Source organism: Pristis pectinata, chromosome 2 (assembly GCF_009764475.1).
Source record: "Pristis pectinata isolate sPriPec2 chromosome 2, sPriPec2.1.pri, whole genome shotgun sequence".
Lineage (NCBI taxonomy): Eukaryota > Metazoa > Chordata > Chondrichthyes > Rhinopristiformes > Pristidae > Pristis > Pristis pectinata.
Window position 1 is genome coordinate 99,278,998 of NC_067406.1, and position 19,522 is coordinate 99,298,519.

The window sequence follows — 19,522 nt, forward strand, 5'->3', positions numbered from 1 at the left end:
GGAGCCTAACAAAGAGGTCTGAAAGACAGCTGCACAGCATATATGCACACAATGACCAATGTATCAACTACAAAAACAGAACAGTTTAAGCCGCTGTGCAAAGCGGTTAGTTCATTTACTTGCCTGCCTCCATGTATTGCCACAGTCGGAGGTTATGTACATATCTTCCTTGTACTCAACCAGCTGGGCACCCAAGTTTCCTAAGAGACAAGAAGTCATTCTTTTATATAACATAACAACAAAAAAGTCTTAAGCTGATGTGTACATATTGCTTATTGCGGATGTACAAAGGAGAGAAGGATTATATTCAGCATCCTTTCCCACCAGCTGCAGCACTGTGTATTTTCATGAAATCATCATTAAGGAATTCTCACATTGTATTCATGGTCTAAGCAGCAAAATGTAATGCATTTAAAAAGGCAGAAATGTGCAATTGGAGGATTAAAGAGCATTCTACTTTTGAGAAAATGCTGCAGATTGAGTGGATTAAACACCTCAGAGGGATTGATTTAAATCCACAAACACTGACGGAATAATTTCTTTCTGTTGGCTGTAAGAAGTACATAAAAGGAGCACGGATGGTCTTAAACCAATTCCTGGTGGACAAGGCTTATAACATGAACATATCCGTTATGATGCAGCAATTGGCACTAGATTGGTCTACCCACTCAGAAAAGCCACCTTATGCAAAAAATGAAATCACATAACACTAGTCTGCAAGTCCTCTCATGGGGTTGGGCAATTGTGCAGAGGAAGCTTTACTTCTGGTGTAACTGTGCTGTACCTGACAGGGCTGAAAACGAAGATGATAAATTTCCAGGACTTCTCTCAGTACATCCACTGTAACTTCTGTGGAAACCTATTTAAAAACCTTCTCCTCAATTTCCACTGGAACAGAAGTAATGCAGCAAGCCAAGTTGAGAAAATTCACATGGAAACTGTCCATAAATCTGAACAAATGTGATGAAATTGATAAAGGAAGCAGGAATTCTTAGAAAACAATGGCAGTGTTGATGATTATACACATTACTTTATACGTCAATTTCTTTTCGATATATTCAAGATTGGTTTCTATAATTCAGAACCAACATGTACAAAATATGGCACAATACTGATTGGGTTGTTTAATGCTGTCAAAATTCTCATGGTTATACCCCAGTGCTAAAGAAGGATATCTGTTCTTTAAGTTCTTTTAAAAGAAATGCCAACTTTACCTTGTTGCATGCAAGAACAATAATGAAAAGAGAACAATCCCAGTAGAAACCCATTTTTCCCTCCACAATGATGAGTGTGGATAATGGACCAGATTTTGATGGCATAAACAATATGATTAACTAAAGACTTGGACATAAATACTGAGGCATTGAGAATAAAAAGACTGCACACAGTTGGTGAGGAGCGACTAAGTGATAGTGCAGCAAGGATACAAGGTGCATGGGACTCTGTGAACCCTGGGACAAAGATCATCTCCTTAAACTTTCACATTAGAGGATTCAGAAATAAAGGTAAAACTAACAAGGATTGTGAATTAAGTTGGGTGGATTCAACATCAAATCAGGTACAAGATAAAAAAGAGTGGGGATAAAACAACGGCTTTCAGAGAGAAATACGGAAGAAAACAAAGCAAAAATAATTTAGAAAAAGCTGTTAAAAATTCTCTTAAAGCAATTCACAACCTAAAAAAGTGAGATTTCACAATTTATTTTTTTACTATGTTTAGGGTGGTTTGATTAGCAGTCTGTATATCATTAAAAGAGCACTTACTCCTGTTAATTACAAGGCTTAACTTACTCTGATAAGTTTGATACAAAGTTACTGTGCAAATGCAGCAATTTCAAAAAAATTGTGGGGTGATTAAGCTGTTTTCATGAAGCTAACAGTAATGTGGTACAAATCACCCATACACTTGTGATGATGAGCAGTTCACTTCCTTGCTACAAGTTGTGGGATAATGACAGTATGCTTTACTGCCTAGAAGTTGGACTTTGAACATTTCTAATGCTTTAAGTGGGTGATGAGTAGAGTGCAAATTCAAAGTCACAAAAAAAGGAAATTGCATGATTGGAACGCCCTTGCTACAAGAAGTCTTTATCATGTTTTTCTCCGCTAAAAGAGGGTTTAAACTTGATCTGCACTTTTCAGAGATCGCATCTGCTTTCTATACAGGCAATTTCCACATTGTTCATCTGCTGACCTATAGGAAGTGGGTCAGTGATTTTCAAGAAATCTCTCCAGGGTAGTCTCAGGGGCGGCAGGGGTAGTAGTTTATGAGTATTCTGGGGAGAACGCCCTCCCAGACAATGGAGCAAGCCAGTTATGTCTTGTGGCCATGGACAGTCCTAAACCCTTGGTGGGTGGCAACATCAGACTACAGACAGTGGTTCTGAACTGCAACTAGCCACCAACAGCCCCTTTGAAGTTTACAGATGGCTGTTGGTGCCAAATTTTTTGTGACGAAAAATGCAGACGATTTTTTTTTACATATAAAAAGAATGTTCTGGGGTCAGTTGTAATTCATGCACAATTCACTTCTTTCAATGTGATAGAGTCATAGAGTTGTACAGCACAGAAACGGGCCTTTCAGCCCATCAAGTCCATATCGACCTTTTGCCCATCTACACTAATCCCATTTGCCCGCATTAGGTTCATATCCTTCTATGCCTTGCCTATTTCAGTGTCTGTCTAAATGTCTCTTAAACATAGTGACTGTATCTGATTCTACCACCTTTTCTGGTAGCAAGTTCCAGATTTCAACCACTCTCTGTGTAAAAACTTTTTCCTCAAATCCCCTTTAAAGCACCTTCCTCTTAACTTAAACCTATGCCCTCCTTTTTTTTGACACCCCCACCATGGGAAAAAGAGTCTGACTATCTACCCTATCTATGCTTCTTATAATTTTATTTACCTCACACCCAACCTATCCAATCTCTCCAATCCAGGCAACATCCAGATCTACTCTGCACTTTCTCCAGCTCAAATACATTCTTCCTAGCTTTAGATTAGTTTATTGTCACATACACCAAGTTGCATTGAAATTCCTTGCTCACATAAAGCTCATTGAGTAAACAGTATACATGGTAAATAATAAATACAACAATAAATACAGTAAAAAGCACAAAGCAACTGAATGGTGCAAAGATATAGTGCGACGACTAGAACTGCACACAATACTCCAAGTGTGGTCTAATCTGTGTTTTATAAAGTTGCAACAATAAAGTTCTCAACTTTTATATTCTGTGTCCCGACTTATGAAGGCAAGCATGTCTTATGCCTTCTTCACCACCCAATCTACCTGTAGTTCCACTTTCAGGGAACTATGTACTTGAACCCCAAGATCCCTCTGTACATCAACATTTCTTAGCGCCCAACCCTTTACGGTACAAGACCTACCCCTATTTGACCTCCCAAAATGCATCATCTCTTACTTGTCAGAATTCAATTCCATCTGTCAAGGCTTTGCTTAACATTCCACCTGATCTATATCCTGCTGACGTCTTCGACAACCTTCCTTGCTATCCATAACACCACCAACTTTTGTGTCATCTGGAAACGAATCATTTTTCCTACATCCACATTCAAGTCATTGATATATATCACAAGCAACAAGGGTTCCAGAACCAATCCCTGCATAATACAACTGGTCATAGACTTCCAATCAGAAAAGCATTCTTCCAACACTACCCTCTGCCTCCTATCATCAAGCTAATTTTGGATCCATTTAGCCAGCTCACCTTGGATCCTACATGCCTTAAACTTCTAGACCAGCCTACTATGCGGGACCTTGTCAAATGCCTTACTAGAGTCCAGACAGACAATGTCTATCTCCCATCTTCATCAATCTCCATTGCTACCTCCTCAAATATCTCATTTGAATCAGAGAGACAGGCACAAAGCCATGCTGACTATCCCTGATCAGTCTGCCTTTCCAAATGCATTCAAATCCTACCCCTTAGGAGTTTCTCCAATAATTTCCTCACCTTTGATATACTCCTCATTTCATTGAGAGTTACTATAATGAAGGTCATAACTTACAATATTGTGAGAATTTCTGCTGTTAAATTACTAAAACAAGCTGTGCATGTTGACGATGTCATCATATCCACAAAATATGACAAGAAACTGTAGCCTGCCTTTGGGTGAATTGCAACAAGGAATGTTCAGACTGATTTTCTAGTAGATGGGGCTTCAATAGAAAATGGTTGCAAGCACTTCAAAAACAAGTGCAACATGCTTTTTTATGTGCAATTTATGCATAAAATAACAGGTGCAAATGGTTCCAATTTCTAGGCAAATATGCTCTCAGAAGAATCTGGCCCAACATTACTATACCTGTACTATTTTGTCCTTTGACATTTATGTACTATGATGATATCCAAATTCTTGAATAGTTGTCATGAGACAAGTCCTTCACAAACAGCAGGAATGGTCAAATCACTTAGAATTTGAGCAATAATGTATACCAAAAGTGGTTGGGTCAACATGAGATTGTGTTTTCCTGAAAATGGATGTCCAATCCTGCCAGAAATTGCTCACCATAGCAAAACATCATCAAATGGGAACTACTCAATGCACTTGAGTCTTGTGAGCAATATGTCAATGCAACATTGTCTGTTGGCTGATCTACATTACCTGACAAAATAGGCAGTGGAGCAAACAAACAATTAATCAAGAAGGTTAGCAGGATACATGCCCATTGCCCAGAGTATTATTGTTGTTGACAGACTCCAGATCCATATGCCAAGCCTTACTGAGAGGATGTGGTCAAATTACATATCCTGGCAGTTATCAGACTACATCAACAGTTTTCAATATCTAGAATGGGTGGTATGTCTTATGAAGAACGGTTGGGCAGCTAGACTTGTATTTGCTGGGTTTTAAAAGAGTAAGAGAAGACATAATTCAAAAATTCAAGACGCTGAGGGGTCTTAACAGGGTGAATGTAGAAAGGATGTGGGAGAATCTGGAACTAGGGGGTTACAGTTTAAAATAAGGGAATCACCATTTAAGACATAGAGAATACAATATTTTCTTTCTCAGAGGGTAGTGAGTCTTTGGAACTTTCTTCCACATTGGGTGGTGGAAGCAGATTATAGCTGAGAAGTTAAGAAGTAATAGTAGTTAAGGATACAATCAAATAAGCCATGACCTTATTAAATGGCAGAGTAGGCTTGTGGGGTTAACTCCTGCTCCTAACTCCTGTTCAAGGGGATACAAATAACCATGCTGAAAAATATTCCAGTGCTTGGACTGCATCATCCTTTATCACTATAAAAAAAAGTTAGCTTATCATACCTTTGCTAACAACCAAAACAGTTACCAATCCAGTTCCACTCTCTTGCTCTTTCCCTTTGGTCTATTTTTTTTAAATTTGCATATAAATTATCCAATTCCCTTCCTAAAAGTGTTATTAAATGTGCTTCCACCATCCTTTCAGGTAATGAATTCCAAGCACAGAAACTCAATGTGTAGTGATTTCTTGGGGTGCCACTGGTTCTTTTGCCAATCACCTTAATTGTCCTGGGGATCGACCATTCTGCCACTGGAAATAGTCTTTTGTTACTCTGTCAAAACCATTTCTGACTTAAGCAGCTCTATCAAATCATTTTTTGACCATTTATGCTCAAAGGAGAATAGTCCATACTCTACTAGTTTCTTCACATAACTAAAGAACACATTTGAGTAAATCTCTCGCACCCTCTCTCAGGCCTTGATAAACTGAACTCAATAATCCAGCTGCCTAGCTAGTGTTTTGGTAAGGATTAGTTCATCATCCTTGCTTAAGCTTTTATTAATAAAGCCAACAATCTCATAAGCTTTTAAAAGCTCTTCTCAACCTATCTTACTGCATTCTAAAATTGGTACAGAGGCTTCTCTATTCCTACACTTCTTTCAAAACTGTTGTGACTTCATTGGTCCAATGTCCACCTAAAAATGTTATTAATTTTTCTGCATTTCTGAGTTTTGGATTTTGAATTTCAAAATTTCAATTTTAAACTTTAAAATTACATTCTGCATACCCAAGTTTAGGTCATTAATATATATGACAAAGATCCTATTACTGATTCCAAGGAAGCAACACTATTTATTTCCTTCCAATCCAAAAAAACTAGAGTTCATCACTACTCTCTGCCTTCTGCCCTTAAAATGATTTTGCATCCACACATTTACCTTCCTTTTAATCCCACACACTTCAATTTTCCAGCTCGTCCAATAAATGGCAATTCTTTAAATTCCTTTCGAAAGTCCAAATATGAATCAGCTGCACTATCCTTATCAACTCCTTCATTACTTCATCAAAGAACTCAAAAAAACTTGTCAAACACAAATTACCTCTGACAAATCCATGCTGACTTTTATTTATTAACCCATAGCTTCCCAAATAACAATTCTGTTCTGGATTAATTTTTTTTCCACTACTAGCATTGGGCTAGCTGGCCTCTAATTTCCAGGTTTATCTCTCACCTGCTTGTGTTTAGTCATGAGTGTAACATTTACAATTCTCCAATCCCCAGGCATCAGCAGGCTCTCCAAACCACAACCCCACCAATCCTTTACACGAGGAGGATTGAAAGATTGTGCTGCTGCAATTTCCTCTTTCACTCCCCTTAGTGATGTAGGAATTGTATGAGAATAGAATTGAAGACTGACAAACATGTATCAATTTATCTTTATCTATTTTTATCCTATCAAATGTTGCTGATTCCTCCACCATCAGTACATTGGCAGCATTCTCTCTGAGGACAGACAGATATTTAATACTTAAGTCAAGCCCCCCTGTTTCAATAAGAACCTCTTTTATTTGGTCATAATTTGACAAATCTTTTAATAGTTACAGGTTTACATGTTATAAAATATTTACAGGAAAGTGAAGCCACTGGCTGCTGAATATCACCAACTGTTTCCAATGACAGAGATAACTTTTCACTTACTTTCCTATTTAAGGCAGTCTTGACCCACTGGCACCACAGCTAGTGCCATGGTAACCGCCTCAGTCTGCCCCTTCCTGCTCTGCACTGTCCAATGAGGTCTGCTTTGTATGGTTAACTTGGTCCTCTAAGTGAACAGTAGTCTCTCAAATCACACAACTCTACATTGTCTCCATTTTCACTTGCAGGCATTCTTGCTTTCTGTTACCAAAATGAGCTGGGTGACATTGATGCTAATCTCTCTGAAAGAGAGCTTCAGATCATATCCTGCAATTCCATTTGTTTTCTAGGTAAAATATAACACATGAGATTACTAACTGTCTGCTTCACCAGTGGTCAATTAGGTTTTCTAACATCTTTTCATTATGTTTGAGTGGAGACCTGGGGATCAGCTGATTCAGTGATCACTTCAGTCATGAGTAGTTCAGTAACTTATGTCTTATTGTTGGTTCATACTTGCTTCTGACAAGGTAGTCATTGTGAGTAATTGACAGAACATGCTGCCTCTTTGTACAGCCAGCCCAATAATACCTGGGTGTGTTGTGAACAACAGGCCATATGTGACAGCTGGTTGTTCAGGGCTCACTCTGTACAGTCAGTTGCTGCTAGCTGCAGAGGACTGGAGCTTTATGGTTTTAAGACAGGGAACTGATACAGTTTGGTCCTGGCACTATGATGCTGAGGGAAGTAGTCCCAGAAAAATGACAGTGCTATGACAAAATGCCTCTTTGCACTGAAGGCACCTTCTGTGGGTTCATTATTCTTTATTAAGAGTTTACTGAAAGAATACTGCAAGTGCAATATAGCAAGGTTGGTTAAACATGGTAGTGATGAACCTTCCCAGGTTTTGGGAGAAAAACAAATTGAGATACATTTCAAGGAGTAAAATACACAACCAGTAATGATGAAGACACAGCTACAGCCACAACTACAAGTCCTGAGCAGATGGTACTATAGTTGGGATGGTCAGTTTGGAACACTTCCCTGCCCAACTGTGTGTGAATGCTGAATGAACCTGGAAGAATTCCGTTTAAGTTTTTAACACATTCCTAATTAACTTCCAAGAAAAAGGATTTAAAAAAAAAAGCACTTTTCAGTAAATATAACATGCAAATAAATAAATAAATAATGATTTTACCTGCTCCCATAATAAGTCCTGGTGCAGAATCTTTGGTGTGAACAGTGCCTGATACATAAGGGTTATCAGCCCAGCGCAAGTGCAGGTGGACAGAGCATTCTGGCTATAGAAAAACAGAAAAAACATTTTTTTGGGCCATTTGAAATTTTCATTTATCTCTTTATTTTGTACAAAACACATCCTTTTACCTGTATTTCTATAAGTTATATGCTTATTTCCAATTGGCAAATAAAAACCACGAAACAAGATAGATTGAGATGCCATAACCTACTTATTTTAGCTAACATAATTATCCATATGTTTTAAGCATCTAGAGTGCCACACTGTACTTTGCCACAAATCACTCCCAGTCCTTGGAGGGATGACTGCAGTTTCACTGGACTCATAAGGTGTAGCATGCAAGAACACCGATTCATATTCCTTTTAGAAAGTTCCTTCAAGACAACCACAACACAACTAAAATCTCCACAAGAATATACACCGAACACTATCAAAACACAGAGTCGAAATAACTTGCTTACAAAACACACAATCCATCATCTCTCTCTGAGAACTGCAACATATTCACTAGAGGGTTTACAATGACCAACATTTAATAATACATAGATAGATACAAGAAATAGAGTATTTCACTGTTAAAGCTTTATACTTTTTGAATAAAGAGCACCAGTGATATTAACACCAAATTTGTATGTTAGATGCATGAAAATGAACCAACAAGGAAAATATGTTTGCATTCTGAGAGATAAAAATGCCAACAATAAAATCTTCTATTTTCAGGAGCTGTTCAAATTATTTTTCTTAATTTAGAATTTTCCTCACTAAAAAGCACATTAGGTTAATAAAGTGTATACTGAGTTTAATTAATTATCTCAGCCAGGTTGGTAAAATATGTGCCTTACCTTCTTAAATATTGCTGTTTGTTTGTTTTTCAGTCTGGAGTGAGCACTAACATCCATCTCTAGTAAGGAGATCTTATTTGTCTCATTATCTAGTATTTTCTTACAATATAGGAGGCCAATCAACCTATCAAGCCGATATCACCTTGCTGAGCATTCTCATCAGTCCCATTCCCGAATTACTTCCCTGAAACCTATTCTCTCTTACGTGCCCAGCAACCCCTCCTGATTCTCCTATAGCCATACTAAAGGTAACTTACAGTAGCCAATTAACCCAATCACAGGGAGAATGTGTAAAACTCCACGCACACAACACCTGAGGTGAGGATGGACATGGGTCACTGGAAACAAGCAGCAGCAATACTAGAACAAGAGCTTCCTTTATGTCCAGATTATCTACTATGTTGAGTACATTTATATTTGTCAGATCCCAGATTTAAAAATCCTTGGCAAAATCTGCCTAAAGATCACATTGCACCATGGGATAGCTCCAACTGTAGTCGAAAACATTAGCTAGAAAAATGTCTGAGAAGTTGCAATAAAGCATTGCTACATAGAGTTTCTGTGCCATTATTGAGAGAGCCTTACCCGCCAACAAAATTCCATAACACGCATGATCCAAGGCTCTGCTCAGTCTGTGCAGACAAATTTACATGAAATAGGTTGAAAAAAAAGGAGAGATCCGGGCCTGGAGACTTGGGGTAGGCATGGGGGGAAGAGGGATTTGTCAGGAGTGTCGTTAGTAGTCTGGGGACCGTCAGAGCAGAGGTAGTGAATTGGTGAGGTGAGCAAATCAGAGACAGTGGGGTTTGTTGAAACATGTTTCAAATCAAGAATTTGCATCACTTAAAGGTCGACCATCCCTTTGCCTCCACAGATGCCACTTGAGTTCCTCCAGCAATTTATGCCTTGCTGCAAGTTCCAGCATCTGCAGTCTCTTGTGTCTCCATAACCTTGTTTACCTCTAACATAAAATTCTGAAAGGTAAAACTTTGAGCCTTCTCTGCCATTCAATATCAGGGCTAATCTGATCTTCACCTTCATCCTCATGCTTGACCTCCACAATGCCCGGCTCCCAATACAGGTCCTCCCCAGCTTACAAATGCCCAATTTAAGTATGAACGAGCAATTGGGAGACTGGATTTGCTGGCTGCTGCAGGTATCTTCTGCTGTGTGGGAACACGGTGCGCAGTCATATTTCCAACTTGCAAACTGTTCGGGTTACAAACAGTTCACTGGAATGGAACCCTGCTGTAACCTGCAGAGGACCTGTACTCCAAAAATCTGCCCATCTTTGAATATATTCAAAAACTCAAGGTAAAGAGTACGAAAAGATTCATTACCGTAGAGAAAAAAAAATTCAAATAATTCTTTGTTCCAGAAAGAACAACATCAGCTTTTCCAATCTAACCTTAGAATCATAGAAATATACAGCATGGAAACAGGCCCTCCACCCAGTTTGTCCATGCTGACCAAAAGTACCTTCCTCAGCTAGTCCCATGTGCCTGCATTTGGCCCTCTAAACCTATCCTATCATGTACCTGTCCAAATGTCTTGTAAACCTTGCAGATGAAATCTCTCATTCCTGGAACCATTTCATTAAATCTTTTCTGCACATCCATCTGAACAGTGCAGTGACCAAAATTATACACAATACTACTGAGATAGGGTATCAGAAGACTCCCCCAGCACTGTCAGATGAGCAGGAATTTCAGGCCAATTTCTCAGCTCACTGCATTCATTAGTCAATGAACATCTTTTAATCTTAAATGATTTTTTTTTGGTGCCTATAACCACTTTTCACCTCTTGTACCATGCATTATTTTCTGGTGAAGAATAAGTATAATAAACATGCCCTAGATCATGACCAATAGTTCTCATTCTTTATACAAGCAGCCCAATGGTCTGATTTTTCTTTGTTGGAACAGGAAATGTGCCTTAATATTTAGAAAACCAAAGACCTACATATTCATCTGCATGCTTTGCCCTGGTACACTGAAATGAGTAAATGGAGGATGAAATTTCAAACAAAAGCAATCCACTGACTGCTTTTGAATCTTTCTACCTGGTACTAAGATGTTAACTGCTCTTAACTGTTTCAGGAATCAGCTGTCATGGCTCATTGGGAAATATATTCAAAAGTTAGATGCTTCTTTATTTGAAGTGTGACTGGTATGTACCACTTTAAACATCTTTTGGATTTACCTCATGCACTGGGACAGCAACATATGTTCCACAGTTGTTGAGGGATGAGAGTGAGAGATTGTGTAGGGGACAGAGGGGGTGGGAGGAGAGAGTTGGGGGGGAGATGAGACAGAGGGAGAGAGGGAGATGAAAGAGAGAGATGAGAGAGAGATGGAGAGAGAGAGACTAATACAAGGCTTTCAAATTTTAATTTAGTAGTTATCTTTAATTGTGACTCACCTTTACTGTAAAAACATTACATACAGTCAGCCTCTGGCCTTCAGCCTTTCTGTCATTCGTGAGCTTTCATGGCTCATCTGCATCCAAATCCCTTTTGCTCAACTTTGATCCATATTCATTGACGTCATTATCTAAATAAGACATCCACTGATCTAAGTTCCTGCGTCCATTTTCCCTACCTAGGAACCTTGGAGCACAGATACACATAGGAGTGATCCAGTGTCTCTGATCTACGGGCTGTTCCTGGGGACACAAACTGAGACAGATCTCAAGTGCTGCTGGAAGATCATCAACTTGGTGAAAGGCGCTCTTTGATCTGCCCAAAATTTGTTGGTTTTCCAGGACAGTAAGATGTCTGTAAGGGAATGCTGCAGACTGGCACAATCCAGGCTGCAGGAGTACATGCTGAGGGACGCACTGAAGCTCAGTGAAGCCAATGCTAAGGCTCTGTGGGGAAGGACCACAGTATAAGCTCCTTCCGCTACCGCACATGGAGGGGCAGAGTTGGGCAGGGAAGCCCCTTGAACTATGAAAGGGGTATCACCTCAGGGAGCCACAAGAGTGGCAATGGTGCTATGTTTGTTTATGTGTTTTTTTTAAAGTTTACGCTACTGAATGTAACAACCACGAATGTAAAAGGTTTTTGCAATGTTTCTTCCTTTGCATGTATTTTTTATTATGAATAAAGTCTAGTTTTGAAATAAAAAAAGAAAAATGTCCACACAAACAGAACCAGCAACAGCTGATGCAAACCATAGCAGGTTCACCTACCTTCAATCGATAAGAAAATCATCAAACATACAAGTTTTGGACTCATTCACCAGGTTTTATATGTGAAAATAAAGGGATGGTGAAAATGTACTTCTTTGGAGTTTCTGTATGCATCAAGATGTGGCAAGGCAGCAATGGAAAATTAATAATCACTTTCATTTTGAACTCTATGACAATATCAAACTGTTTGAGACTAGGTGACAAGGAATCAGGCATAATTCGACAGATTTCAACATCACCCCGGCAACGAGCAAAATCTCAATTTCATATCACTCCCTATTGTACTAAGGAAGCTCTTTCATCTCCCATCATATAGAAGTCCAAATGCAGATAGCTTTGACATTAAATGAAATACAATACAGTCATTTGCCTATTTGTAGAGCATCTGCACTATTAAATTTAATTTAATTTACAACTCAGACTGTGATTCCTTGGGCAGAAAGCCCAGTTCAGAGAATAATGAATAGAAGGACAGCGATAAGTTTGGAAGTATGTAGATCATTGATGATTAAAGTACTTCAAGTTGTAATTATACCTCAAGCATGTTGGTCTTTTAAGTAAGTCCTGACATTCATTATCCAAAATGTGCAATATCTCATTAATAATATTTGCAATTTAACAACTATAAACCCAGCTCTGCTCAAAAAAACAAGTGGAGCTCCAACAGATCTTAAATTTCTCAGAAAAAAATAATAAAACAAAATGAACAAATAGATCTGCACAGAAAAAAAATGATTCTGCTTCAATGGAAAGGTAAATTGAGCAGGATATATAATGTTTGGCTGAACTGCTATTGTTCATTCTGTGCCTTTGCAAATTTTAACTCAGTTATAGACATTCATACAGTTCAAGAGGAGAAGCAAATCATGCATTGCCCAGGGTTATACAAGCCACTAACCATACACGTCAGGAAGCAAATCAGCTATGGTTTGTCCACTTTATGCAAAAAGCAATACTGGAGTACTTGTGGCTCTTAATAGTAAAGTTGTAGACAAACTATGAGGAAAGCTTCCTTAGCTTTCAGCAAGATGTATAAGGAAGCACTGTTATCTGAATACCTGGTGTGAAACAGAAATGCATGTCTCCAACACCCCAGATCCCTGGAGCAAAAATGCAGTGGTTAACAGCATTGCAGTATGCTTAATGATATGTTTATATATAATTCTCCCTTCTAGGTCATCCTCTCATCAAACAATCTCTTCTGATTATGAGCAGCCGACAGTCACGTTTGTGCCCTTTTTTAGTCCCTCCTCTCCTCAGCATAACCCAATTTGCTTTTTTGTTTGAGATAGCCAAGAATGCCCATCTGGGCACGTGGTGGCAGCTGAGCATAAGACAATGATTTCCTCACTCATTGGTATCAACTCAGATATTTGCTCATTGCTAACTTCAGAGGGTAACAGAGGTAACACTTGAATTCACTAGACATGAATGGTTTGCAGCTAGGGCAGAAGGTAAAAGTTGGACTGGGTGCCAACTCTCTGGAGGACAAAGCCACACACATTTCATCCAGAGATCTTTGATGGAGCAGCTGACTGAAGAGGATTAAATTGTTGGTACATTGGCAGTTCTGCCATAAAATTTCACAAATCATGGAGGAGTGACACAGGTTTTAGAGCAGAGCCTGGAGCCCAAACTTTTCAGCACGGAGATGGTGGCCAGCTCCTTGTGAATAAGTTGCAGAAGCCTCTATTACACAACATCTGATTGTTGATGTCCCAGCTACAGGAAGAAACCATCCAACATTTGAATGTTGTCACAGTAGCTCATTCTCTCTTCTCTTTCACAGTAGTAGTATCCATGCATCCATCCTTGCCAATTCTGTAGTGCCCATGCTGTCATTTATAAGCCAGCCACAATGGTAAGGCTAGAAGCCAAGCCACCTGCACCCAGAGGTGCCTGATCATCCACTCAGTTTATCTGCAGTTGTTTCCATTGCACGAGGCACCTGACAGGTTGCAGACACTGAGAAATCATTGGGACAGGCAAAGGCACACAGAAGGCAGATCCTGAGAAAATGATCAAGGTTTGAATGTTGTGTGTTGGTCCTGGTTGCATATATGGATCTGTCTTGGAATGCTAATTTGGCACTTGCTCTCATCAAGTCATTGTGCTCACATGGATGGCATGATAATCAGCAAGGAAATAAGAATGAAATTGTCATGGAATGGTAAATTGGGAGAGTGTTTACTGAAATTTAGACCAGTTGATTTCATCAGAGGTGGGAAAAATAAAGGAACACTATCAAAGGAGAGACCAGAAGAATATCTGGAAACAAAAAGTATAATGATGAGTCTAGCAATCAGAAATGTATACAGTACTTTAAGTAAAATCAGCCAAGGGTTGATACAAATTTGACATGATTTGTCAACTTATCAATTGCATCTCTCTGGATTTAAACCCTAGTGCTTACTTTGCTTTCTTTTAAGGCCTTGCTGACCTGCTGCACAACTATCAGTAATTAGTGCTCAGTTTGGGTTCAACTTGTACAAATTGGCGCCAGATTTCTTCACAGCCTTGGTCTACAAAGGAATGGAGCAACTGAATTCAGTTATGATATTGGTGAGACTACCTTGGACATCTGTGCAACATTTGATCAAATATGCAGATTAGTAAAACTGAAGTCGAAGGGAATAGAGGGGAAATTTCTCTGCTACAAAATAAGCATCATAGATCACAGAGTCACTTAGCACTGAAACAGACCCTTCGGCCCCGTGTGTCAAAGCCATTAGTTACTTAGAGGGAAAAATATATCAGCTATGATCGAATGGCGGAGCAGACTCGATGGGCCAAATGGCCTAATTCTGCTTCTATGTCTTATGGTCATCATGTACCTATTTATACTAATCCTACTTTCCAGCACTTGGCTCATAGCCTTTTATGTCATGGCGATTCAAATGCTTATCTAAGTACTTCCTGCCTGCATCACCCTCAGAGGTGGTGTGTTCCAAATTCCAACCACCCTCTGGGTTAAAAAGTACTTCCTCAAATCCCCTTTAAACAACTTATCCCCTACCTTAAACCTATGCCTCATGGTTATAGACAGTCTGCTGAGGGGAAATGTTTCTATCATCCCTGTTCATGCTTATCATAAAGTTATAAAGTACCTCTGTCAAGTTTCCCCTCAGCCTTCTCCACTCCAAGCAAAACAAATCCATCCTATCAGATGCTGAAAATCTGAGGTTAAAACAGAAAAACGGTCCTTCCAGGTGAGGCAACTTGCTCTTCTTCAACCTAGCATACTGCATCCAATGCTCACGATGTTGTCTCCTCTGCACCAGAGAAACCAAATGCAAACTGGGTGACCTCTTCTCAGAAAACCTCTGTTCAATTCACATCATGACTCTGAGCTTCCATTTGCCTGCCACTTGAATTCTCCATCCCACTCTCACTCTTGCCTTCTGTCTGTGGCCTCCTACATTGTTCCAATGAAGCTGAATGTAATCTTGAAGAACAAGGTGGAACAATGTGGGTAGACTCAGGAATAAGAAAAGTGTAATCCCTAGGACGGGGTCATTCTATAGGTCTCCCAATAGCCAGTGGGAGATAGAAAAACATATGTGGGCAAATCATGGGAAGATGTAAAAGTAACAGGGTATTGGAGGGTAGCGGATGTTATGCCTTTACTTAAGAAGGGCTGCAAAGAAATACCTCAGAACTATAGGCTAGTAAGTCAAACATCTGTGGTGTGTAAATTAATGGAGAGGATTGTGAGGGATAAGATATATGTACATCTGGAAAGATAGGGATTGATTAGGGGTAGTCAGCACAGCATTGTGCATGGGAGATCATGTCTAACAAACTTGATTGAGTTTTTTGATGATGTGATCAAGAAGGTCAATGAGGGCAGGATGACAGACGTGGTCTATGTGGATTCCAGTAAGGCCTTCAATAAGGTTTCACATGGTAGGCTGCTCTGAAAGGTTAGATCGCATGGAATCCAGGGATTGCTGGCTAATTGGACACATAATGGTAGGAAGCAGAGGATGATGATGGAAGGTTGTTTCTTGGACTGGAGGACCATGACTAGTAGTGCGCATCAGGGGTTGGTGATGGGCCCATTGTTGTTTGTCATCTATATCAACAACTTGGATGAGAATGTACAAGGCATGGTTAGTACATTTGAAGATGACACTAAAATAGTTGGTTTAGTGGACAGTGAAGAAGGTTATCAAACATTACAGGGGCATGTTGATCGACTGAGTAAGTGGGCCGAGGAATGGAAAATAGTGTTTAATTCACCCTGCTTTGAATCAGTAAACTGGTCCATGTTCAAGACTAAGATGCCAACTGAGATGAATATGTCACCGCCATCATGGACTATATCAGCAAGTGTGTTGAGATCTGTGGACCAAAGAGGACAATCCAGGTGTTCCCAAATCAGAAACCACGGATGAACCAGAAGATCCATGCCCTACTCATGTCTAGGCGTTTAAATCAGGTGGTCTTGACCTTTAAAAGAAATCAAGATACGACTTCCATAAAGCTATCAGGGATGCCAAGAGACAATATCAGTCCAAAATCAAGTCCTAGACCAGCTGTCAGATGTGGCAGGGCCTACATGCTATAACAGGCTACAAAACGAAGTCAGGCAGCATCGTCGACAATAGCACATCCCTTCTCGATGAGCTTAATACATTCTCTGCATGTTTTGAACAGAAGGGGATTGGAATGTCACCACCCACCCCAACAGCCTCCAATGCACCTTTCACCATTGTGGACATAAGATCAGTCTTCCAGAGAGTGGACCCATGGAAAGTATCTGGCCCAGATGGTGTCCCTGACCATGCCCTTAGATCCTGTGCAGAGCAGCTGGCAGGGGTATTTACAGACATTTTTAACTTCTCCCTGCTCCAATCTGAATTTCCCACCTTCTTTAAGAAGACCACTATCATCGCAGTGCCTAAGAAAAACAAGGTAACCTGCCTTAATGATTACCACCCAGTGCCTCTGACATCCACCATCATGAAGTGCTTCGAGAGGCTGGTCATGGCACGCATCAACTCCAGCCTCTCAGACGACCTCGACCCACTGCACCTACTGCCAAAACAGGTCTACAGCAGACGCCATCTCCCTGGCCCTATACTTACCTCTGGACAGTAAAGACACCTACGTTAGATTGTTTATTGACTACCGCTCCATCTTCACTACTATAATTCCAAGCAAACTCATCTCCAAATGCCTAGACCTGGGACTCAACACCTCCCTTTGCAAGTGGACCCTTGACTTCCTGACCAACAGACCACAATCAGTAAGGAGAGGCAGCAACACCTCTGCAACGATTATTCTCAACACTGGTGCCCCACAAGGCTGCGCCTTCAGCCCTCTACTCTACTCCCAATACACTCACGACTGCATGGCCAGATTCTGCTCTAACTCCATCTACAAGTTTGCAGATGATACCACCATAGTGGGCCATATTTCAAATAAGGATCAGTTGGAGTACAGGAAGGAGATGGAGAGCTTAGTGTTATGACAGCAACCTTTCCCTCAATGTCATAAAAAAAGAGCTGGTCATTGACTTCAGGAAGGGGGGTGGTGCATCAAGCTTTTATATCTTCATCACTTCATATCTTCATTTTATGTGCACATCACAGAAACCAGCCTCCCTTCCATGGATTCTGTTTACACTTCTCGCTGCCTCAGTAAGGCAGCCAGAATAATCAAAGACCCCATCCACCTGGGGTAATCTCTCTTCTCTCACCTCCCATTGGGCAGAAGATATAAAAGCCTGAACACACATACCACCAGGCTCAAGGACAGCTTCTATCCTGCTGTTATAAGACTATTGAACAGTTCCCTAATACGATAAAATGGACTCTTGACCCCACAATCTACCTCGTTATGACCTTGCACCTTACTGTCTACCTGCACTGCACTTTCTCTGTAACTATAACACTTTATTCTACACTTTGTTATTGTTTTACCTTGTACTACCTCAATACGCTGTTGTAATGAATTGATCTGCATGAACAATATGCAAGGCACGTTTTTCACTGCACCTTGGTACATGTCACATCATGGAGACACAGACGTACCACACTGTTCCTTCACTGTTTGTGTCAAAGAATGGAACTCCCTCCCAGGAGCAGTGTAGGAGCACTTTCACTGCACAGAATACAAAGGTTCCAGCAGGCAGTTTAGGGGAATTTAGGGATGGTCTGTAAATAGTGACCTTGCTTCCACCCTGGATATGAATAAGAAATAACTGCAGACACCAAGCAGGCGTTCCATAGAAGCTGGCTAACTATGAGAGAAAATTGAAGGATTTCCACAATGTGTCAAACAGCAGCTTGCATTCCGTGCTTCCTGGCCTTTTCCTTCAAATTTCTGGCTGTTTCCTGTGTAACCAACTACGATCCCTTTTGAGGACAATTTATCAGGCCTGCAAATGCCTGATAGGAATGTGCACAATAAGCACACACTGCTTGTCCATCCAAAAGCTCACCTGAACAGTGCCTTAGGTAAATTTTAGATATCAATGGGTGAACAAGGTGCCTTCTCCCTTGATTGTCAACTGTTGGCCACTAGTCTTTTTCAGAAATTGAACAATTGTGTTTAGCAACTGAATAGTAACTCTCCCAACCACATCCCAGACCGCAGTCTGTTGCAATTCTGTGCAATACTTTCTTGCCTAGACGTCCTTGGAAACCATTCTCTTCCTCCGTCCACAGCAAAGAGCAAATGAATTTCAGTAATTCTGCTATGAATGCAGATCACAGGGCTTTAGGAAGTCACTGGATCTGATGTGTGGAGTTTCCATTTCCCATTCTTTACCCTCTATAACCACTACCACTAAGAAGCAATGAAGATTCAATCTCACATTATCAACACTTAATCCTTCTCAACCCAAGCATTCTCCTGCACCTTAGGCTTTCACAGGCTGCCTAGGTTTCTCATACAGTACAAGCTGATTCCAGATCAAGACCTCAATAGGCAACTTGTAAGCAGCCTCACGTTGCTTATGTCAGCTCTGTAAGGAATAGAAACAATAGCTGCACAATTATAACATCTCAGTCTTTCGATGCAATACTGAGAATAGAGCAAAATATTTGCAACTGAACATAGCTTGGCAGCTCTAAAATCTGCACTGTAATTTCCAGCTTGAAAACAATTCTGGATAGTTTTCTTTTCTGCTTTTGATTCACCTTACATTCTTTAGCAAGATGTGAGCCTGGATAGTGAGTGTCTGGTTAGAAGGTCAGGTAGCCTTGCCAAGCTAAGCCCAATTCTGTATGCCTGGCACATATACACTTTCTAGCAGGGGTCAATGAACGCAACTAGCAGCATGGCCATGGCTGACAGCTCTACTCTCTTACCCAGTCAGACCAACACATCGTCTCCATCACTGCACTAACTGAGGT

At 40.3% G+C, this 19,522-nt stretch overlaps 1 protein-coding gene across 2 annotated transcripts in view; it reads right to left on the reverse strand.

Moving 5' to 3' along the window:
• sorcs2 (sortilin-related VPS10 domain containing receptor 2) overlaps positions 1-19,522 on the reverse strand; it is a 526,743-nt gene that overhangs the window by 69,008 nt on the left and 438,213 nt on the right. For both annotated transcript variants that reach the window (XM_052010588.1, XM_052010587.1), the window contains exons 11-12: positions 8,065-8,167; positions 124-200 (exon numbers count right to left, since the gene is read on the reverse strand). In XM_052010588.1, coding sequence (XP_051866548.1) covers positions 124-200; positions 8,065-8,167 — 180 coding nt within the window. The remainder of the gene's footprint in view (positions 1-123; positions 201-8,064; positions 8,168-19,522) is intronic.